At 41.1% G+C, this 24,245-nt stretch overlaps 2 protein-coding genes across 10 annotated transcripts in view; one reads left to right on the top strand and one right to left on the bottom strand.

Moving 5' to 3' along the window:
• Window positions 1–9: 9 nt before the first annotated feature.
• Window positions 10–12,418, bottom strand: pigl (phosphatidylinositol glycan anchor biosynthesis, class L). Its single transcript, XM_069146966.1, has 7 exons — window positions 12,139–12,418; window positions 11,279–11,378; window positions 5,305–5,395; window positions 3,426–3,493; window positions 1,998–2,029; window positions 638–771; window positions 10–410 (listed from the first exon to the last, which is right to left on the bottom strand). Exons 1-7 carry the CDS (start codon window positions 12,395–12,397, stop codon window positions 282–284), a joined length of 813 nt encoding a protein of 270 aa, XP_069003067.1. The 5' UTR covers window positions 12,398–12,418; the 3' UTR covers window positions 10–281.
• Window positions 12,419–12,974: 556 nt separating this feature from the next.
• Window positions 12,975–24,245, top strand: part of ncor1 (nuclear receptor corepressor 1) — a 55,122-nt gene continuing 43,851 nt past the window's right edge. For 2 of the 9 annotated variants that reach the window (XM_069146954.1, XM_069146957.1), the window contains exons 1-6: window positions 12,977–13,158; window positions 16,948–17,137; window positions 20,146–20,240; window positions 20,353–20,560; window positions 21,553–21,729; window positions 22,999–23,112. In XM_069146954.1, coding sequence (XP_069003055.1) covers window positions 17,027–17,137; window positions 20,146–20,240; window positions 20,353–20,560; window positions 21,553–21,729; window positions 22,999–23,112 — 705 coding nt within the window. In that variant the 5' untranslated portion in view covers window positions 12,977–13,158; window positions 16,948–17,026. Of the gene's footprint in view, window positions 13,159–13,208; window positions 13,981–16,947; window positions 17,138–20,145; window positions 20,241–20,352; window positions 20,561–21,552; window positions 21,730–22,998; window positions 23,113–24,245 lie in introns of those variants that run through there. The other 7 variants (XM_069146958.1, XM_069146960.1, XM_069146956.1 and 4 more) reach the window with 6 other exon arrangements.

Genomic DNA, 24,245 nt, shown 5'->3' on the forward strand with positions numbered 1-24,245 from the left:
AATCCCATGAACTCAAATAATCAGTGATTTTAATACAGTGTTACGACTGGAAACAATAAAGTGGTTTCTGAAGTAAAAAGACAAGAAGTTTTTGTTGATATTGTTACATATTCTTTCAAAATGGTTGTCAGCTTTGTTTGAAAGTGCTAAGGAAAATATTTTAGCTGGTACATTCAATAAAATATCAAAAACATTGAAAACGGCTACTAAATTCACTCCTTACCACTGCATTTGAGCAGTTCCTGTAGTGTGAGGGCAGAAAGTGAAGTGATCAGTGCGTTTTAATAGATCTTCAGGTTCTTTGGTCCCTGTGGAATCACTTGGAACGTGTTTACGAACATGTACCGAGAGAAGGTGACGTAGAGGTAACGGAACCACAAAAGTTGAGTGCGATGACATAGCATGGCAGCCTGGAAAGGGAAAGAGGGGGGTAGCATGATGTTTTGAGCTTGTGTGTGTGGAAATGTACTCATTAGCTTGATAAGAAAACATTTACCCTCCAAACTCAGTACTTTACACTATTTTTTTAACTTTAAATATTGCCTCTTCAGCACATAGCCTCACTATAATGTGCTAAAAACACATGCCCTCAAAGAGTAGACAATCCTGCCAACAAGCTGTCTACTCGGAGGCTTACTTTGGCTTGTTTGTAGCCCTGTGAGCCTATAATGCAGCGGAGACATGAGGGCAGCAGCCAGCTGAGGGGGAGCTCCAGGAAGGACATGTACTTCCTCAGGAGGCCAACAGTTACAAGGGACAGCAGACAGCAGTCTGAAAAGGAAGACAAGGGACCCAGTCAGCTTTTGACATGATTAAAGGCTCCCTACAGAGGCAGACGGCTAACCCGGCCACTGTTCAGGGTCTGCATTCGGGCTGTTCTTCTGTACAAAAATATCATGGAGCAAAGACGTTCAATCTCTTTCTTTCAAAACATTTACAAGCAGCAGGAGTGTGTGGGGCGCACGGACCTTGAAGCTGGAGGTAAAGAGGAGGGAGTCTTGCTGTCCAGCCAGGTGAAGAGGCTTAACATTGGGCCTAATTCCCTCCTGGCTTCCCCCCCTTCCCCTCTAGAGCCTACAGTAAAACCAGTGAGGTGAAAATACCTGGTGGCAAACTAACGTGCTTAATGGCACTCCTGCTGTTTTTTAAGATTGTTCAGGCACACTGAGGTCACTGTGTGTGCTTGCTGAGGCCTCAGGACTGAGACGATGATGTCTTCCTACAATTAACTACATGGGCCTGCTTGTTTCTTATCATGCTGCCTACTCAAACTTTAATGATTAGCTGTTCTCTGTAGGCTTTAATGTTTTCTGAACTGGCAAAGCAGCAGGATTGTTGTAACACGCTGCCTCCCGTCTTCAGTGGTCTACTTTTCCTTTCACATTCAGCTCAAGAGATTTCCCCTCCGGTATCATCATGAGTGTAAGACCTTTCAGGAGCAACTGAAAGTAAAAAGTCGCTTTCTGTGGGTTGAAATTCAAAGTCAAAGACATAGATGTTGATTATGACTGCACAGTAAAGATTCAAAGAAACGCTGATTCTAACATCTGCGAGCAACAAACATTTGGAACGACGATATGTAGTTTGAGGGCATGTTTGCATTGCCACTGATGCACCAGGCTGCCACCAGCAGACCAGAATGTACAAAGGAGACAAGAGACTCATGCAGCCACTTTTGAACAGAAGAGGGAGCTGTACAGTAACGAACCACCCGGTCTGAATCAGTGTTCAGTCCTCCACAGGGCTCTCAGTGTGAGAGGGCAGCCTGGAGAAGTGGTGCTTCTCCTGCAAGTCATTTCTGTCTTGTCTTTGATTTAAAGTGCAGCTTAAAGCTTAATGTACTCATGTACTCCTTGTTATCGCACTTCACTACTTTGTTTTTCTCCAAACAAGTTACTTTTTTTACTTTTAGAGACAACTTATCTGAGAGTGACCAGTAAATCTAAACCGGCATACAACTGTAAATCTCTTGAACATTTCCTTTGTGTCAAACTTACCATTAGGTACTTGTCCAGTATTAGCCAGGTGTCTGTAAGAGGAACAAATAATAAACACAGTGTCGCCTGCAGCAATGTCATCTGATTCAAACATGATCAAAGCGGGAACACGTCTTACTGAAAAGGTCTGTGGTAGAAACCCGAGATAGAAATGGCCGGAGTGCGTGTGTTTGGGAATGTGTTTCCAAGATTGTACTTTTACGACAACAGCACGTCTTCAAGTCAGTGGAGGTAGGGGTGGGTGATATGGTCTTAAAATAATATCAGAATATTTTAGGTTAACGATATTCATGACAAAATAAAAATACTGAATACTATTTTTCTGGGGGCAATTTGGAGTCGAGCTGCTGCTCCTTCACTTCAAAAGGAGCCAGCTGACGCAGTTTCCCTCTCAGGCACCGTCAATTCCAACTGGTCGGAGACCCTGAGGTAGACCAAGGAAAGGGTGGAAAGATTATATTTCTTATTAGGCCTGGGAACACGTTAAGATCCCCCAGGAGGAGCTGGAACATCTGGGCTGCCCTGATCAACCTACGACCACTATGACTTGTTTGTACATCTGAACTTTTGGAACCAATTCCTTCCACACGGCTGAACTTGCTCCTCTTTTTGGATTAAATTGCTCCACTGTGGAGCCACTTTCAGTCATGCCTGTTGCTGCTGTGCGCAAGTTACATAAACAAGTTGGAATATTGCCATTATCACACCATTATTTTCTTTAATAATATTAATAATTATATCAATATCATTGTGAACGAAACGATACAACACACCAGTAAGTGGAAACAGTCACGTTTTCCTGTGAACATGTTGACAAAAAACAACAGCAGATTTAGAGCACAGGGAAACTGTAAACAGCCCCTCTGAGGTCCAGCCTAATGGGAATCATGAGTCGGGATTTGAAGAGCTCATATCTCATCAACAGATGTGGCACACAGATCGACACAGAGTCAAACGAGGGAAAAGACCACGACCCAATCGGCAGACAGTAAAATGCAGGACGGAGACCGCCATGTTAACTTCAGTGCAAAACACTTTTTTTTTTTTTTTTAAACCAACAGTCTGATGCAACTTGCTTGCTTGGGCTCTCCAAACCAAAGCTGCCCTCCCACCTCACCACTTCAGGGCCAGGATTTACTGCTGTTTGCTGGGAGCAGAGCTGAGTGCCTCTGAGGACTGTTTGGATGACCTCTCAGCTATGTAACAGACCAATTCTGAAAAACATGGTGTGTGTGTGTGGGGGGGGGGGGGGGATTTGGAGAGAGGGATGTTGATGAGAGTCTAAATGTTTCCTGGATGGTGGGCTGGTTTCAGTGTTTAAGCCACATAATATCAATGAGGATGACATCTTTAAGTTCAGGGACTTTAAAAAAACAAAACAACAACAATGTTTTTTCTGGTGGCAAAACCTCAAAGATAATTTTGTACCTGACAGCTTTATGGATGGCTACGTGGTTGGCATGGCCACTCACTCCTCTTCCATCGAAGGTCAGCACCTGAAACAACAAAATATCTCACTGTGTGGATGGAAAGCCTGAATCTGTGTATCTAAAAGTGAATTTAAGTAAACCAAGGCAAAAACAGAGGGAGAGATTCTTCTTGGGTTAGTGGAAGGGTTTCAGTTTCTCACTGGAGTGTGTGCCAGTGGAAACAGGTGGAGAAAAATCAGGTCAAAGGGAGAAGAAAAAGTGCTAAAGGAGCAGTGTGTTAGAATTAAGTCACATCTTGTAATACCACTTCATACGTTAGGAGGCGATAGTGAGTCAGTTTGCCCTCATTGAGGCTCTCAGAGTTGCACCGGTTTGCTGTAAGCAACTAGTCTGCTTTTATTTTTAAATAATTGATGATTGTAGTTTGTTTGCTAAATAATGTTGCCTCAGTTTAGCAGATAGCTAGATGACAAGCTAATAGAGCTAATCACATCCAGCTACTCTAAATGGTCTGAACTGCGTATCAATAAATAGCAAACTAAATATATTAACTCTGCAAATGCGACCGTTAGCATTAACAGCTGAGAAGAAACTGCACAACTTAATTTCTTAACTCACTCATAGCTGTCTCTAGTGGTGGAAAGAAACACCAATGTTAACTCTTGTTTTGCTTCAATTCATTTAAGAATTTCTGCCGTGGTTATATTTCCATTTCCATTACTTTTACAACTTTTACAACGAAATGCTTCCTCCTCTTCCTCCTCTTCCTCCTCTCCCTCCTCTTCCTCTCATGTTGGACTGAGGGCAGACTGGACACGCTGACTCACTGTCACCTCTTGTGGAGCAGGGCGGTATTACAGGATGGGGCTAGCATGCTCAAATCAGCAGACATCTGTACAGCACAATACATAGCTGTCTCTGACAAAACATCAACACTACTAGTTCTTACATTTCTGTCTATAAATTCAGTTACTTTGTGAATGTTTTAAGATAAACCTAAAACTTACATATTGCACCTATAAGACTGGAGCATTTGCTGCATTCAGGCGTATTCTTCCATGTCTGCATCTTTGCAATCAAACATAAATTGAAGGTCCTCACCGCCACATATAAGTAACTTTTGACCATTGAATCTTTATGTGGAAAAACAAGATAAGATATTAAAACAAAAGGGGGATATACAGTTTAAGAGAAGGAAAATGAACTGTTTGTTATGTTTGTGCTTCACCATGCCTGCAATCATAGATGTGTTTTCTGTGTGACTAACATGATTCCCCAGCCTACTTTTTGGACTAGAGGTGTTTGGCAGGATGGGAGGAGACGGTGTGTTTGTTTGGGATCTTTGATAAGAGAAAGAGATCAGTAACTAAAGGAAAGAAGAACCCAGCTGTGCTTCATCATCTACCAAGAACTGCACTTTTTTTTCACTTCCTGTTTTTCAGAGCAATGACTATTTTGGATTGTTGAGATAAAAAAACAAAACAAAACAAAAAAGACCTTTGATTCTAAATTCGCCACATTCCCATTAGCTACTAGCTCGGAACTGCTCTGGAGACGATAAGAATCTTTGTGTAAACACCGAAATTACATCCAAACTTTCTACTGCAGCAGAGGCCATTTCCCCTGGTTTGAAGGAGGCTTAAAATGCCGTCTGGGCTGCACTAAAAAGATATGGCGGCTGACAGGATTAGACCACAGTCTAACTGGGATAATGAACTCGGAGGCTGTGGTGCCAAAACATATGGCAAAAAGAAAACAAAACAACACAGTACATGATTTTCTTACACTGAATGGCAGGAAAATTGTGTTAACACCAAACAGGAAATGACAGAAAAGCCACTGCTTTGAAAGGCAAGGATTGGACGAGCTGAGCTTACCATGTTGAAGGAGTGAGCTCTCATGTGCTTCGCAATTGTCGAGGACACCAGTGAGGTGCTCCAATCTGCTTTGGGATCATCTGGAAGATTTCTGGAGGGCAAAAAAGGGACTCTTGTTATCTACCCAGTTAATATTAGAACAGGACTTCACTGAGATACAGCAGTGCATTGTGTCTGCTTTGCAACCTCACTGTAGCTGGAAGTCTTATTCCCATCCCAAGCAACAGAGCTTTTTCACAGTGCAGATTTAATGCAGCATAAGAAAGTGGGCTGTTGTGGAATGCAAACACGAAGGAGTGGTGGGAAGTGCTCAGGTTAAGGGTCGGAAGGCCGTTTGCATTGTGTTCACCTAAAACTGCAGCCTGGAGGAAACACGGCCAAAACAACAAACACCACACTTGGCTGGTCTTCTCTCTTGGCCAACTCGACATTCATACAGTCCCATTGTGGCTGAAATGATGAGTATTGCTTTTTATAGTTGTTCAATGTCCTCCTAAACTAAACTGTAACCAAACAAAAAAATAAAATAAAAGGAGAGAAGTGCTTAAATCTACTGAGGCACACTTTGATATGAATTAGTCTGACACAGTTCATGCAACCCCTTATCTTAACGTGTAATACAGCCATCAGTCCACTAGTCCACTTATTAAAAACAAAGTCCTCATTGCTGCATTTCAAGCAGAGTGAATCCAGCTGGTTCAATGGTATTTATTTCTCTGTTTTTTATGCTGATAAAAAAACATGAACAACAAAGTAAAGTGAAATCCCCGCAATAAATTCTGAACCTCACTAAAAACAAGCTAAAAGATGAGGAGAGAGGTCTGTGACATGATGTGGAGTTGTGCACTTTGGCTGCCACATGAGCAGCATGAGTGACGGTGCATGCAACCAAGTAGAGCAATAATTATTCTGATAATCAATGAGTTGAGTCAGACGTGTTTAAAGCTAAAATGGCCAACATTTGATGTTTTAAAGACTAAATAATCAATCGAGGAAACCAGCAGCAGATTAATTGTTAGTTGCAGCCCCACATGCATGTATATATAAAGTGTAAAGTGTGTGTGCGTGTGTGTGTGTGTGTGTGTGTGTGTGTGTGTGTGTGGCAGTGTGTCAACAGTTGCTTCCCTCCCCTTCTTTGCTAACAATGAACCAGGACAGTGGAGCTCATAGAGGGAAGTGATGGATTAGAACACAAATCTATTGGCTGCCAGTGATGTGAGGGTCAGGCCTTTGGAGCGAGTGGTGGAGGGGGGTTACGGAGGTTATGGGGGGTCGACTATGTCCCAACAGGGAGGAGGGGCAGAGGGTCGGGGGTTCAGAGATAGTTTAAAACTGTCTGTCATGGAGTGAATGCGCTGCCCTGACACTTCGATACCAGCGACCTACATATATTAAGGAGAGTATGTGTGTGTGTTTGGAGTGGGATTGTGCTGTGAAACAGAATATTATCCAACTGGATGTTAAATGCTGAGGGAACAAATTAAATAAAAACCTGATGTCCTTGTTTCAGTCTGCTTTAGACTGAAAGCTAATAAAAACAGGTAGAGCTTTTTGTCCGAATTTGGCCAGAGTACATGAATATTAACCATCATAACACCACACTGAGTTCAATGTAACAGATTTTCCCACTGTTGCATTTATTCATTTATCATTTCAGACATTACTGCTTGACAACCGTAGCTAAGCACAAGCCCGGGAGGAGGGAGGGGGTGAACAAAAGATATAAGACACCTGACCTTTCTCAAGCAGGATGCAGGCAGAGTGTCAGCTTCTCCATGGCAACAGTGCATAATGTCCTAAAGTAACCTCCCTAGCGCCCCTTTGTAGCTTTGCATGTGGATGTCTAATTGCTTGCAGGCATCTGTATGCAGTTGTTGAACTTTGGCCCAGTAAAGGGATTCTGTGTGTGTGTGTGTGTGGGGGTGTGTGTGTGTCAGAGAAGGCTTGTTTAGTCTGGTCACATGGACCACAGGCCTGTGAAAGTGCCAGACTTCTGTCCACACAGTCAGATTATATATCCTGCTGGGAATGGCTGAGATGCCACTACGCCTACAGTATCCCACCGTAATAAGGCAGTTACAACTATCGTAACAAACACGTGTTTCACACAGATTTACAGACTGTTCTGGGAGTAGGATTTGCCAATGTTCACTCATGTTGAGGAAATAAAGCAAAACAATAACAGAATAACTCGACGACTGTTGTTTTGAAAGTAAATTGTGCTGAAAAAGAAGCAACCTACGGTGAGAAAAGGACAGTTTGTTGCCGGATGCGGGATTCAGTAAATGGAAAAACAAGTGTTTGGCTGTGAGGTACTGAAAAATGTACGTAGAGTAAAAGCACAGCCAGAGGTCAGTGGCAGGGCTGGAACATCTCATCACTGTTTACTGAGCACTGCCGTGTGCTTATAAATCAGCGAGGGCTATTTTTACCACTGATCAATGTATATTTAAAGCTTGTGTGGGGATAGGGTGTTACTGCAGCGAGCACGGCTCTCCTTTCCAGAAACACTGTTTATATCCCCACAAAGAATTACACTAATCCAATCAAATAAAAGCTTTCAGTTGGTGATTTACTTGTGAGAGAAGATGTCTGCGTACATCTAAAGCACATCTGAAGTATGTGAACAGAGACGTACAATTACTGAAGTCAGACAGACATGAGGTGGGATAGAGAGAGGCTTCAGTTCAGTGGATGGACAACGCAATGAAGAAGTGCGATGGATGGATTTGTGCAGTGAGCTGCTATAATCGAGTGCAGGGAGCAGACAGAGGTCAAGCCAGAGCAAGTGGAGCGGCAGCGGAGTGGCACCGGAGCGTGCTCAGATTGAGCTTGATCACAAAGGTCCCAGCATGCACTGGGGCCTTTTTTGTTTTAAAACCAAATTCACGTGTTATTCCTGTCATCTTGGAGAAGTCGGCTACAGTCGCGGCCAGTTGCAGATCTGTCGTCATGAAACTAAACCCACGCTGCTGCGCGCATTTGTTGTGAAGTTCAAGTCGAGGAGGTCCAGCGGAGGCTCTGCTGCACACCACGCTTACGAAGGAGATAATAGTACAGAGACATGCTGCAGGCAATAGATTGACATACATGTAGGCAACGTAGGAAGACAAGGCTGTACAGCACGTCCTGGTTCGTGTTTGAATTAGAGCCCGACCGATATATCGCTCAGACGAAATATTGGCCTGTCACATATGTTGGTATCGGTCTATATGTTGATATATGAACACTTTGTTTTCCAAATATAATTCTAAAATAGAAGCTCAGAGTAAATTAGAAATTGCTTTAGTTCTGTTATTTATTCAAAGTTATTTTGACTTATTGAACAGCTGCTACTGAGACAATATAGGAAAAAACAAGGCATGGAATTTATAATTATTGGTCAGTATATACACTGATATATCTGTGATGGCCCAATATCAGCTGATCCAATATATCTGTCCTGATAAACATGGGTAGACAAAATATTGGAAATACTTCAGTTTAATACAGTAGAGTTCCACAGACCCATAAACTACACCTCCCAGATGATAAACTACACCTCCCAGATGATAATAAAGTCAACACTGCTGACAAACAGTTTCAACAAAAGCTGAACATTATAATTTTCATGCTGGTAGGATTCACCAGGACTGGATTTGTTTTAGCTAGTTGTACCTAATAAAGTGTAGACTGTTTGCATATGCTCAAATCAAACAAATAAGATGCACAGGGCTTTTGTTTCTATTCAAAAAGTTAAATAAAAACAGCCTCTGGCAGCAGATGGTTATAATTCTATAGCTCACAACTCTGACTTGTGCATTTAAGTTGCAAACACTAAAACTGGAGCAAATATTGCAACTGCGCTGTGTTTCTCTGTTTGTGCACGATGGATGAAGCCGTGGGAAGAAAAAACAGGGAGAGGTCAAGGCTGGGATGAACAACTGCACGTACTTGAGCAGAGAAGGTTCAAAGCAAAGCCAAAGTGTGGCTGGCCGTGTAAGGACGCACAAAGACAAAAACAGTTTGGAATGACCTACATTAGCAGCGCTCAGAGCGTTGCCAAAATGTATCCCACAGTCCTCGGCGGTTGGCTTCAGCAGACATGGACAAGAGGAGGAGGGGTGGAGCAGAGCCAGAGAGCATGAGAGATAGAGAGCTTGGATGTGAGTGAGTGGGACTTGAGCTCTCAAAGTGCTGATTAGATGTGTGTTTTGGGGCAAACAAGAGAATACACAGAAAGGGGAAACTAGGCAACACTCCAGTTCATCAGACGTGCAGACAGCTCTGAGATCAAAGTTCAGCCATATTCTGTGTGCACAAGATGATAAAACTGCACAGTCTATGCATGACAGACACACACATACACACAGACACAGACAGACAAACAGACACACAAAGACGGACGGCCACACACACACACACACACACACACACACACACACACACACACACACACACACACACACACACACACACACACACACACACAAGCAATGTTCCCGGGGGCAGACAACCCGGGCAGGTAGCCAGCTTGTTACTGTGAGGTCCAGGTTGGTGCCAGAGTTCATCCAGCTCTCCTGGCGAGCCAGCATGTAGAGACTCACATGCAGGCAGCCTGGAGATTCTTAGAAACCTAAAACATTTTCAAGGGAAGCTGCAGGGGTGATCTACAGCACACACACAAAATAAAAAACAACAACCTTTACCACAACTTTCTGTGTAACTTCACTATGTCAATAGCCAGAAAGAAGACATTAATTTGCGGCCTTAAACCCTCATGATGCATTTGGTTCATAAACATTTGCTTACTGTGAGATGAAAGACAGTTAACCTTTAAGCCTTTAAATTATTATGTTCCCGCAACAAAAGCTGCAACGTAAAACTATTTTCTTCCGACTCATTTTCCACAAGAAAAGTGTTGCCTTGCACAGAGTTACGCCCTTCATTTCAACTGCTACCTCTGAGGGTAGATATGTTCAAATGTTTTCTGAGGCAACAAACATGAACTAAAAGTGACTTGTCACGTTGGTATTTAACCTAAATCTGACCTCTAAGTCTAAGGTATTGTTTCCCCAACAAATCTGAGCGAGCTGCTGAAGAATGAGGGAGTGTATGTGGTTATGGCCAAAATATGATACAATGAATTTTATTTTGTAGTGAAGAAAAAAAAAGGTAATGCAAATGAAAAATACCTGAAAACATTTTGTAAACTAGGGTCTAGTCATCCAGATGTGCCCCATTTCCCCTGAGGGATCATTGACTTTTAGTCTTTCATCCTTTGCAACTGCGTAAACAGATTGAATGATTTGCTCATGATATACAAACAGCTCCATGGTGCAAACAGGCAAAATGAAAAACTCCCACTGGATAACTTGGGAAAAAAAAACAAAAAAAACTTGTCATATAAGATAGTAAAAATATATTTGTCTTTTATTATAATTTTTAAACTTGCCTTCTTAAACTTTTTAGATATGGATATACAATATGAATAGAAGTGTAGATAAATGACTAAAATGTAAATATATAACAAAAAGGACCAATAGATTGATGCTGGTCAGGAATGTTCAAGCTTTTTAGGGGGCTTTGTGTCCCACAGGGACGACCAATCACTGCCTATGAGGCCTCCTCATTTCTGATGCAGAGGTAATACATCAGGCCAGGCTGGATTGGATCTGTTGTAGATTGAATGGGTGGGTGGGAATTGTGGTCAACTCTCTATTTGTTCTGATAGACAGTGGGTGGAGGGGAGGGGACTGATGGCCTTCAACAGGAACACATGCTGAGAGACCTGACACTTGACCTGAGGCAGCAAATGTGTATTTTGTTTGAAGATTTTTTTTTTTTTTTTTTAAACTTCAGCTAAAACTCAGAGCAATGGGAACAAATTTGAGTCCTCAGCAGCACAAGTTCTTACGGCCGACAAATCATTAAAGGCAAACAAGGGAAATGCTGTAATTTGTGTGTTACGTGTTTGGTGCAGACGGCTGCTTACGCATGGTCTATTATGGTGATTCTGGAGGCAGGGATCCCCAACACGGCACAGCTGTCGAGAAGTTCTTGTTTACGCTGAGCTCCATGTTTGTAGTAGTTTCCTGTATAATATTTAGAGGACAAATTATTTGTCAGTAGATTACATCTGGGTGTCATTTGAAACATGCTAAACAGTTTCTTTAGCTGGTCTTTTAACATTCTTTCAACAACTCTTGGTATTTATGAAATACTTCCACACTCCACTGGAAAAACAAATGTTGGCTTTGTAAACTCCTACAATAGTTGACAGTACAGAGTGATTTAGTGCAAGACACTCAAACAGTACATGTAAAATACCAGCAAAGACATTTCTGATATCTGATTGTCTCAGTTTATTACCTGAACATCACATAATAGAGCTGTAAACATGGATTATTCTCATTATCCGTTAATCAGATTATTGGATCAATTAATCGATTAGCTGTTTGGTCTTTAAAATAAAAAAAAAAACACAAAAAGAGTCATAAGGTAGCAACAACACTTTTCAAGTTAAACCCACTTTGTCTCCAGCACACAATCAGCATGTCCGCATGTTATTTAGCCCTTAAATTCAATGCAATAATCCTCAAACGTGAGACTGTTAAAGGAAATGCAAACGTGATATTTTGCTGACTGATTGACAAACCAATATCATGTAACGTTTAGGAGTGGTAGGGGACTAGTGGGAGCTGTCTTTTTACTTTATGCAACATATCGGGTCATATGTAAAACACGTGACTGAAGCCAGCTGACGTTAGTTAGCAACGAGCCGCACGACGTCTCCAAAACTTAACGTCGATTCTTCTCGTCATCGGTGCAAACCAACGCGTGCCGTCACCGTACCTTCAGATAAACACAGCAAGTGAACGCTGGCATTGAATTCAACCAGTCGAATAATCGTTGGCGCGAAGAACAAACATTCATCATCCGGATGCGCAGTTACGACGAGAGCTCTGACGTCAGCGCCGTCCGTTCCTCTGCCTGATAAAACGTTCACGACACGTGCGAACGACTTCGCAAAAGTTCGCCGATGTCGGTAGTAAATGCATTTTATCAAAGCCAGATAGGATAAAACGATGAAGACAACCAAGTAAATACTCATTATTTTTGACCGTTGCTGTAAACAATCCGTGTAAAAACAAAAGTCTAACGAGCCGATGGTTCCATGTGTAAAAAAAAAATATCTATACTTTACATCCTTTTTACACATTCTTTAAGGTATACAACAAGGAGTAGTATAACAAAACAATAGCTTTCACATTTAATTCCCTCAATAGCTTTGTTTTTTAATCATCCAGCGTCAATGTTGCTTGTAACTTCACTTGAGTTGAAATGAATTCATAAGGAAAACACAGAGATAACTGTATTGCGGGATCGTTTTCTAGAGTATCTTAAAAAAAGAAGACCATAACACGTAGAAGACAATTTCATTAACTGAGTTAAAGCTGTGTTTTTGAAAAGTGAAAATTACTGACATCAGGAACATTATCATGTTTGAGGGGAAGATTTAGCTTGTCGCACCGCATTGTCCTGAAAGATATATATAAAAAAAAGAAAAACTGAATTGATTTGTAAAAATTGTTTGTCAAAAGAGTAACACGACAGCATGTATTATTTGTAAATATACAACGGATAGTTTCTTTGTGCGTACATATTTGTTGAGGAATACCAGTTCCCCGAGGATTCATCCGACGCGGGACAAAGTATTTCACCCTGCCAGGACATCGACCGACAAATGCGGCGCAGCCTTCAGTCTGCCCAGTCGTCCACAGCCCACAACCCGCGGATTTACAATCAACAATTGACACCTATTTCTGCCCAGGGCCGCCTTTCTCTCCCATCGGTATATTCTCTAAATATGCGGTGAGTACAAATCGCTCATGTGCAGCACACCGCCGTGTTTAATTAGCACGCTATTGAAGCGCCCTGGTCTACGATGAAAATCTGCCTCGCAAGATGGCGACGTGGTTGAGAATTCAAAGGTGAAATACAGGCTAAGTTAGCTAGCTAGCGACAACAACAACAACAACAACAACAACATCTTAAACGTCGTGCTCGTAAACCGGAGAGTTAAAGTAACAAACAACTAAAAGCTGACGTTTATTATTTTTGTTTGCACGGTTTCGGCGCAATTTCCGGAGATGCTCTCTGTTGTGGAAATAGTCCCTTCCCCCCCACCACCACCACCACCACCACCAAAAAGATAAGCTACAAATCCAGCTGCGTTTATATGACTGTGTGGTGTTAAAAGACAACAACAACAACAACAACAACCAGCAGCAGCATTTCTGTCTCGTTTGTCTGGTCGGAGGTCGTGAAGGTCGTCATAGCGACCGTTGAAAATGTGAGTGGGAACTTCACCGTTAAACGACGACAGTTGACCGAAGCTGAATTATTTTTACATCCCGAAATTGCACGTCCTCAAAAAGCCTCAAACCCCGTCGGATACTACAATTAAACTGCTGAAAACGGAGGAGAGGTAGGGAAGGGGAACACCCAGGAGCTCGTACCAATTCTTTAATCTGCCTTCGTACTCCTTATTTGAAGGGATGAGAGAGAGAGAGATGCAGCTTAAACTGCTTTGTTAAAAAAAAAAAAAGAAAAAAAAGAAATCCTGGTTTATATATTGTGAGAAACAACTTCTAGTTAGGTCACCAATCAAGGCTGTGCCAGTTGCTTCTGATGGTAAGCACATTTATATTAAACTGCTCACTCATTTACTTTGAATAGTGTAATAAGTTAAGTGGTTTTAGGTCTTGCTAAACAGGAAACAAACTGTGACGCATTTTTGAACACAGTAAATCCGTTTTTTTGTTTTTTTTTCCCCCATCTGTCCAGAGCAGCAGAGGAACAAATAATGTGTTTGTAATACTTGGAGCAAAATTGTACAAGATTTGTAGAGGAGCGACACTTCGCCGAAAAGATGACAAACATATGCAAAAAATTTTTATTTAATTTTGTCTTTCAGTCAGCCAAATATTTGGTCACCGCCTCAAAAGATTCCAGTATTCCCATTTATGATTATGCCTTTTTCTTATTCAGCAGTGTTATCAATGTCAATCGATTGGCTGATTATTGTTTGGGCAGGGATCAACTAAACTGACACTGGAGAAGATAATATCAGAATAAATCAAGTTCAGAAAAACACAACAGTTACAGAAAAACACAAAAGGTGGTTGTAATATTATATATAATATTATATATAATACTATAAGGCAGCTGTGGTGCTGCTAGGTGCTCGCTCAGCACTTTCTCCTTTGTTGTTTCAAACATTTTGACTTAGATTTCTGCTTCTATAAATTGACAAGTTTCTCTGAACTCATTTGTGGTGCCTCAGTTTGGCTCAAAGCCAAAAGGTGCTTCTCAAAATGAGACTTTCCCTTTTCTATATTTTAATAGCAAGATTCATGACGTGTCTTTGTGTTTAGCACAACAATGAAAGTTCTCTCATTTTACAGGGACTTTTTGGAAAATATGGGCAGCGCTTTCAATATTGGTACGACGTAGTGCCATCTAACAGCAGACCTAACTTTGTTATTTTTTAGTGTTTCTGAAATTGTAATAGCAGATCTCGTATTCTGTGACCGACCAAACGCGAGAGAAATAAAATCACAGCTTCCCCGCCCTGGTTATAGTGGCACGTTGTAGCTCTTCAAACCCTAAAGTTAACATCATACGATGTTGGCGTGGTGGTCATGCAGTAAATCTCGCAGACCTAGAATAAAACGGAGAGACGCAGCAGAGCACAGATTCATATGACGTATCCCTGTGAAGACGGACAAAAATAGTAAAAAAAAAAACATCTAGTGAGGCATTTGCTCTAAAGTAGGATGGAGAAACTGTTCTAGTTTGGTAGCATGTTTTGATTAACACTAAACAATCAGAACAAATAAATCTTTCTTTTTGGAGTGGATGTTTTTTTGTCCAGTCCTGAACTGATCCAGTCGAACATGATGCTGAGCAGCTAAAATAAACTTTCTAATTTTCATACTACTGAAATGTGTCTTTAAATGCCAGTCTAGGATTCATTTGTTTATCTTGGGTACAATTATACAGTATGATGCCAATATTAGTCTTTCATACTTCATAATTTTTTATCGCGTTTCCTTTATGAAATGTTTTCAAATTTAGAATTAAACTGAATTATCTGTAATTTACATATACGTTTTCTAGCATTGTATTTATCCAAATGTTTTGATTAACCTAACTTTACTCTAATGGACCTTTCTTTTGTTCTGGCTCGTGTCAGATTTGAGCACATCTTTAGATGCCCTTCATGTTGGTTGCTTTTTTTTTTACAGTATTTATTTTCTTTAATTGGATCTTCAAATCCCATTTTTGTGTTTTGGAAAATAAATTATGCAAATTATTGTGAATATGGATGTAAGGAGTACATTGTAGAAAAACTAAATAATAATCTAGGTTAATCACAAATCATCCACAATCAAATCACTTAACTGAATTATCCATCTTCTGAGAACAAACGTCTGATCGCCTGACGCTTATTTACCAGTTGTTGCAACATCATCCCTGCTTTTTTTGTTTTAAAATCCTCATCTTAAAGTGGAAGTGACATAAGGTTTTGTCGTGTTTCATTTTGGATTTACTTCTAACATTATAACACGAAGTGATGCAGGCCAGTGCTTCACCTACACAGAGACTCAAATGTTTGAGAAAGGTGATAGTCGATGAACTGCACTGAATTTCTTGTTCAGATAAGATCAGTACAGTCACAGTGAGGCCCATTGAGAGTGTACGCTATATTCCTAATAGGCCACACACGAGCGCTCGTCTCCAGTTCAACATTTTCTCTGATTTGGCAGCAGGAGGATTTTCGTCATGTAACTTGGTATTAGCTGCCTCATCCTCTTTGATTATTTGATAAAATGATGAAGATCATGTAAAAAGTCAGGACTGCTTAGTACACACACACACACACACACACACACTATTTATAAAGGCATCATTGCTGCATACTGAGATTAGCGCCTGCTAAAACACTTGAGTAGTTAAAAGCAATGCAAACGAACCAGCATGTTTTCATCCCCTGTAGCAGGCTGATATTTGGGTGCAGTCATGTATGTTTTCCAGCCCTGGCACAGCACGGTGGAAAAGGGTGCAGCTAGGGCTGCTCCATTTAATTGTATTAAAAAAGCAATCTTGTTTCATGCATCAATGTGATTTTTTTCTAAATGACAATGGCAGCTGCTGCATCGTTTTGATGCAACAGCTGCATCCAAACAAGCGCTCCAACTTTCTCATTAAGGAAAGTAAACCCAGTGAGAGCGAGTGACCTACAGCTTCGTAAAGAAAACGCACAGAAAAATAACTCGTGCCAAAGTTTGTGTTTAATGAGAGAAGGCAAGAAACTGAGGCGGATAGTTTTTATGTCCGGTGTCAGGTTCATGAAGCATCAAGCTACAAATGTTGTTGTTCAAAGGGGATGCGCTGGTCCTACGTCAGGCACCATCTTACTTGGTGATACATGTCCCTCTGTATCAGGGAAATGAGTGCATTAAACATTTATATTTCTCATGAGACCTAAATGTGATCTCACTTCTATTCATTTTATCCAGAATCAGCCTTTGCGAGACTAGAAGCATTTTAATGTCTAAAATGTGACTTTTAAAGGCTGAACATTTCTGTTTGCAGGTGGTTTGTGACTCCAAACATGGTTTAGATAAACTCTCTGATCCGTGAAGCAGCAACGGCCCACGAGCGCTGAGTCAGGATGTCCAGTAGCTCGGGCTACCCCCCCAGCCAGGGGAGCTTCAGCAGCGAGCAGAGCCGATACCCACCACACTCTGTCCAGTACACCTTCTCCGGCACGCGCCACCAACAGGTACAAGCTTCCCTCTGCATCGCTGTGTTTGAGCTAACACTCGTGCTTGTTTGTACACGTTTATCCAAAGCGACTTACAACACCGATGGTACGCCATCGGGAGCAACTTATGGTTCAGTGTCTTGCTCAAGGACACTTAGGCATGTGGACAGGAGGAGCCGGGGATCGAACCACTTAACTTCCTATTAGTGTGCAACCCACTCTACCGACTGAGCTACAGCCTCCCTACTTTACGGCCGGGTATTGGAAGTTCATATGTAAATGCATACATTTCTTTCAGTAAAACTATTGATCAATAGGAATAACACTTTATACTTTTATCTGTATAGCACCTTTCTGAGGGTTACAATCTGTTTTACAGTAAAAACTGGCTACATATGAGTTTTCCTGCTATTGAGTTTGACTTGTGGATATGAGGAATCAGAATTGTTTAGCCATTTACGTTTTTCAGCTTTGGTGTGGTTGGTAAAATCTTTAGTGGTGATATATAACATACACAGATACTAAATACAATGAAATATTTATGTTTGCAGTATGTCTACTTAGAGCTGAATTGTTCCTGGAGTCTCCTTCCTATGAGTCTGTTAAATCCTACTGCCGATTGCAGCCAGATACCTGATTTTTCTTGTATAAGTATTCAGAGTCAGGTTGGACTAACTCTTTGACTGGTTAAATTTAAGGTTTGTTATGCTGTTAAACTTTTTATTATTATTATTCTTTTACATTATCCTACTACTGGACACTGTTGTCTTCCTGTTACTTTCAGAGTTTAATTTATGGGCAGCTAGAACCAAACTAGTATGCAAAATGAGAGATATTTCCTCTCTGCTCCCGACGGTCCAGTGCGTAGGATTTAGAGGACAGATGTCTAATATGATATTCACTGTTCAGTTACCTGTAGCTAAGAATCGTTTTGTTCTCATGACCTTACAATGAGCCCTTCATATCTACATAGCGAGCCGGTCCTCTTCTACGGATCCCGTCGTGTTGCACCACCATGTTTCTACAGTAGCCCAGAAGGGACAAACCAAACACTGACTCCAGAGAGAGTGTTTTGTGTTTTTTGCATTTTGTGGCTTTGGTAGAGTCCGTTACATGCTTGGGGGAGGAGGGGGAGGTGACGGGTGGTCAGTTGGTTGCAATCTGCAACCTCACTGCTCGATGCCACTAAATTCTACAGACTGCTCTGTTAATTGTGATTTGGGGCTCTAGTGAGGCGAAGTGGACCTAGAAAAGGACTGTGAGGTTTGGTTCTAGTTCCCCTATAACCCTGTTGGGTTGGGTCTAGACCTTAAATTCAGGTATTCATAGAGCTTCACTCAGCCTCTCCAGGAAATTTTGCGATTGCAATAATGATTGCAAATTCAAGCAGTCTTTGCAATATTTGCAGGAGCTTGCAATTTTGCTAAATTCCTGCGATTTCGCAGCATTAAACATCGGCCTAATCACCAGAAGCCCTGCTGAAGATACAGCACGCAGCCTGTCCATACAAAACAAACTCTATCAACAAAGATAACTCAGCTCCTTCTCTCCTCATCAAAACAAACCCCATGCAACAGGGAGTTCCTGGGTTTATGGGAAATGTGGTTCTATCATAAGAATGAGGCGACCAATCATCACCACACGTCCCTGCATTAGTCGTGAGTTATAGTTTCAAGCATGAGATTATACAGCCTTCCAGTTGGAAGAGATGGTACTCTGTTCATACTGTATATGTTGAATTATTATTATTTAAAAAGCATTGTAAGAGCTTATTGTTACTGAAGTTGTAGAAAGTGTATTCCTAAGACTTTATTTGTACTACGTGTATGAATGTGTTGCAGAGCGGTGAGGGCAGACGTTCAGAGTTAGTTGTTAAGTAAGACCTTGAGTTCCCTCTAAACCTGCGGTCACAGTTAGTCTGGACAGGTAACGTGCATCCGCTGACCTCTTTGTAATACATTTTGTGCTTTGTGGGGAAAATGAGTAAGAAGTTGTAGTTTTGCTGAGCTCACTGACATTTTTGTTGCAGCTGAAGGACTCTTGAGTTGCTCAAACTTAACGGCAACTAGCTTTTCACCTAAAAGTCAATATTCTGTGACTGACTTGCTTATTTTAATGTCATTCATTTTTAGTGTTACTTTGCAAAACTGAAAGTTTGTTTTAAAAATGTAACAGTTTAATTATGGTCATAATGATCTCAGTACTGAACAGATATTTATATTATTTATTTCAATCATAATTGTGCAGCAACAGTTGTGTGTTCATTTGAATGTCGTGAATGTTGGATAATGTTCGTCAGCCATTTTAGATGCCGTACTTCTTAGAAGCTTCCTTTCACAGAAAAGTGTCAGCAGGACATTTCTGAGCATTCGTTTTTTTTCCGGGACAAAACGTGGATTTGGAAATGTTTCCTGTAACTGTATGTGCGTGTTCAGGTCTGTTTGACGGTCACGCTGTGCTGATAACGTGTATGTGTGCTTTACCTCACATGTTTTAGCATAAAAAGACGTATGTACACATATTTGTTGAGCGGTAAAAATGCCTATTGAGTCCATATAGGAACTTTCCCTTTATTAGATTTAGTACATCACAGAGCTCACAGGAAATGAGGTGGGTGGGGCGAGAGAGAGAGAGACCGGGACAGGGACAGACAGACAACAAAGGTCCCCATCCGGACTCAAACTTAGGAAGTTGAAATTAAACAGCTGAGCCTCGAACCCCTTGGCCAGCGAGATGCATCTCAGTCAACCTTGACACCAAAAGCTCTGTTTCAGGTCTCAGTTCTGTGTGAATGAACAAGCGAGTGTAGACTGTATTGATTAAAAGTGAGGTTCAGTATATCTTTTACGTCAGATGGATGTGTTGCCCCCGTAGGCAGGACTTTGCCTCTGTGAGCATGATGTGGTTGCTGCATCTGTGAGGTGCTTTGTTATGGTTGTAGCTTTGCAGGAATTTATGATGGCTGATGATGATGGCGATTGCTTTATGAAGTCGTTTGTGGTGTTTTTCCTTCCTCTCTCCTTCAGGATTTCACCGTCCCAGACTATCGGACTCACATGCAGGATCCACAGGGTCGCAGAAGACCGTCTCTACTGTCTGAATTCCACCCTGGAACTGAAAGGCAAGGCTTCTTTTCAAATACCAGGCCTTCTGCCTGGATATGTCTTTCATATTAACAACGAAATGCAGTTTCAGAGACGTTTATAAGCTTCCTGTTTACTTCTGTTCTTCAGGCCTCCAGAGAGACGCCATGGTTACGAACAGCAGTTTCACTCGGTTTCATCCCAGGCTGACCATGAGTCCATGGAGGTCAAACGCCCTCGCATGGAGACCGTTGCTGAGTCCCATATCAGCCGCACTCCTGCCTCTGCAGGGGGCATGGTTCTCCCCATGCCCCATACTCTACAGGACAGCCTAAGAGCCACTGTGGAGGTCAAGAAGGTGGGCCCCGGTTATTCTCAACCACTTTTGTAAACCAAGAAGGTCCTACTCTTTTAGCTCATACTGTATCCACACTCTACGAATACAACTAATTAAAACTAATGCATTCATGGCTGTTTTAGAGAGCTGCTGTTTCATCTGTTATCTTGGAGAAAGTACTATGTGGTCCTTTTGACCTGAAAGGTGCTTATTTATGCGATCCTCACTGATATAAATGAAGTGGACAAAAAGGTACATTGGCATCAATACTAGTTGCTGAATGATTCTTTTTTTGATACCAATTTCATAAAACCCAGTTTTGAATAAAATAAATTTACATTGCACTTGATGTTACAGAGCTTTAGTTTACATGAAGTTTAGAGGAAAACTCTAACCCAGGTATTTTCTGCAGCTACGATATACTGATGTCCCCTAAACGTCTCACATGCAAGCTTTTGCTCGACACTTTGATTGCCAATGTTACCTATACGCCTCACATGCTATCAGTTGATGCCTAGCTAGCCAGCTGTGCACAGAGGTGTCTCCAGACCCCAGTTACTGCAGCACACACAACGCAGTCAAGTATGTGGCCAAAAATGAGTTTGAATAGAGTGAAATAAGGCGTTCGAGTATTTATTAAAGCTGAAACCGAACCAAGTAGAATGCGTGTGCGGGAAACGCTGTGTCCTACTGACGCTGATGAGATTTACTCCTGCGTAAACATAGCACAAGTTAAGCATTTAAAAAAGAAAACATGTTAGCGTGGGTGTGGCCTAGGCATTAAGATTTGGTACCGAATGACAAAGCATTTTTTGATTCAACCAAATGGGTGCCATAAAGTATTGGGAGTTTGATACTCAGCATAAATACAGATACAGGACTCGCATCAAAATCAGCTCGCTGGCTGCTTTGAAGTTGGAATAATATAATGTGGGACCTCATCATAATTATTCTGTTTGTACAGATTTTGTGTCATAGATTTTACAAGCTAAACGAACCTTGTCTTTTTGCAGGAGTCTCAGTTCACTGTCAAAGTGGAGTCCCCAGGAGGACATACACTACACCTCGGGGAAGAGCAGGATGCTTCTCCCTCCAAACTGTCCAAGGAGGAGCTGATCCAGAGTATGGACCGTGTAGACAGAGAGATTGCTAAAGTGGAGCAGCAGATTTTCAAGCTGAAGAAAAAGCAGGTTGGTTCCCCAGCAAGACGTTTTATCTCTGAACATACTTCAGACACAATGGATGTTATATAGATACTGCATATACAGAATATATAAATACATATTTAATTTAGCAAAAATCCCTTAAATGTGGTTCTCAAACACTTTTGACAAATTAATCATTATAAATAACCATAAAAAACGACAACACACAAATAGCATCCAAGCGTCTTTTTATGCATTATGTTCTGTAAAAGAAGTTTTCATATCGGCCTACATATATGCCAACACATATATCTGTGATATCGGCTGATAGAAACAGCTGGCTGATATATGTGCTGGGTTTAAGTAATAATACCATTTTAAAAGTTCAGGTTTGTCAGTGACTGTATTTGAAAATTGTGTTTACACTCACATTGTCTTTGGGTCTTCTCACGTGAATTTTCTCTGGTGTCTGATGTTATTTGAATTGTTTATAGTGAGAGTACAATCCAGCTACAAATGAAACATGGAAACTAGGATTGAAAAATCAGATTATGTAAACAGGTTTAATAATTTGTTGATACAGTTCAGGTAAGAGCAACTCATCTGGGCCATAAAATGCTTTAACAGAACTATAGCTTGACAAGTTTGTAGGTAGGTAGGTCGCTACAAACTTGTCAAGCTATAGTTCTGTTAAAGCATTTTGTCCATCCTCAACTTAATGTCTTTTCTTAATCAGTTGTGTTACTTTTTTCCATCAGTGCACCTTTCTATCAGGATTGGCTTGTTTTTAACTTTGTGTTAAGCAGTCTTTCTCCTGCTATCTTTTTTTCAGTCTCATTAGACAGGAATGTAAACTGATCTTTGCTGGGAGAGAATACCTTTCCGTTTTTTCGTCTGCGTTTTCCCAAGATTTTCAGGGATTTCATTGTTTATTTGAAGTATTTCAGGAACTCCTAATCTCGTCCCTTTAACCTGGTAGTTTACTTAACCTTTAAATTGTAAACATTGACCTACCGTACACTCACCAGACTCGCTTAGTGTCATCATCAGCATGGCCCCCACCTTCATTTCTGTTTAAAAAAAAATTGTTATACTTGAACAAGCATGTTGGGAATAATCTGATAATACCTGCTTGGGCCTCAGATATCAGAAGATCAGAGCAACACAGTGCAGATGGATCTGTGTTTCCCACCATTTGTTTGGGATGATACCTAGTTGGATCATGTATAGAAGAAATGAGGAACCCTGTATTTTTCCTGTGTCTTTTCTTGCGTACCATTGTTGAAAATTTCATGTGCTGATTTTATCTCTTAGCAACAACTCGAGGAGGAAGCAGCAAAGCCAGTGGAGCCAGAAAAGCCAGTAACCCCTCCCCCAGTGGAGCACAAGCATCGCAGCATAGTCCAGATCATCTACGATGAAAACCGGGTTAGTTGTCTGCTTCAAACACCAACAACAAGCGTCAGTTCCTCTCCTGTGGTTATTTTGTTTGTGTTCTTAATAATTGCAGCTATTTTTTGAATAATCTCTGTGAATCTTCAAGGTGGAAAAACGACCCAGGTTTACTTGTTTAAAGATCCCATATTTGACACTTTTCCGATATCTTGATATCCATAAGAGGATATTATTTTGGTTTTAAGTACCAAAAACCTCAGTATAGTTTTGCAGCTGTTCTCTGCAGCTCTTTCGGGAACAGGCTGATTTGTGTCTGTGTCTTTAAGGTGCTTTGATATCACTGACCCTCAACCAGACCAACCACATTTTGTCTTGGTCTTGTAGCTTGCTAACTCCACAATGAATTTACCGCACAATGTTTTATTTGAGATAAAACACTGGACAGGCAATGTTTTACGCAGTACGGCCCACAATCAGTCATCTGACACGAGTGTGAGTTTGGTTAGGTTAGGCTAGGTTAGGTTAGGTAAGGTAGTTACTTTATTAATCCCCAAGGGAAAATTTTTTCAAATTTGTGAGATCACAAACGCATGGAAGTCAAAACGGCTCGTCCAAAATGCACAGTTGCTGAATACGGGCTATGTGCATTTCTTCGTGAACAGTATTTATAGCACCTACACCTGCTGTATAGTCAAAAAGAAATGGTAATCTAAACTTATACACTATATTAAATTGTGCCACACCAAGCCGAGAACACTTCTAACAGGGAATAACCATGGCAACTATAAGCAACCACTGACAGTCTCCCGTCATTCCTTTTGTTTAGTGATTGGTCTGAAGTTTAGTTTCACTCCCACATGCCTGCTCCTACTTTCAAATATTTCACTGCTCACTAATCGCTTTCAGCCATTTCAGAGCTGCGTTACTGCTGATGCAAACTGAATGTTTCCTGCTGCTGCTGATTCTTTGTGCAAGTTTCCCCCACGCTGGTCTAAAAACGGCATTTGGCATAGCAATGTTTCAAGTGCATCTTCTGTTGAAATGTCTTGCGTTTTTTGCATTATTGATGTTTTGAAGGCAGTAGTGGGAGAAAGTAGCCTTGTTTTCACTGCAGTATCTGTTTGTCACATATTTCATCATTTGTTTTGTTGAACGTTTTTAAAATT

This window comes from Embiotoca jacksoni, unplaced genomic scaffold, assembly GCF_022577435.1.
Source record: "Embiotoca jacksoni isolate LCO1_2020_lvr unplaced genomic scaffold, fEmbJac1.0.p SCAF_13, whole genome shotgun sequence".
Lineage (NCBI taxonomy): Eukaryota > Metazoa > Chordata > Actinopteri > Embiotocidae > Embiotoca > Embiotoca jacksoni.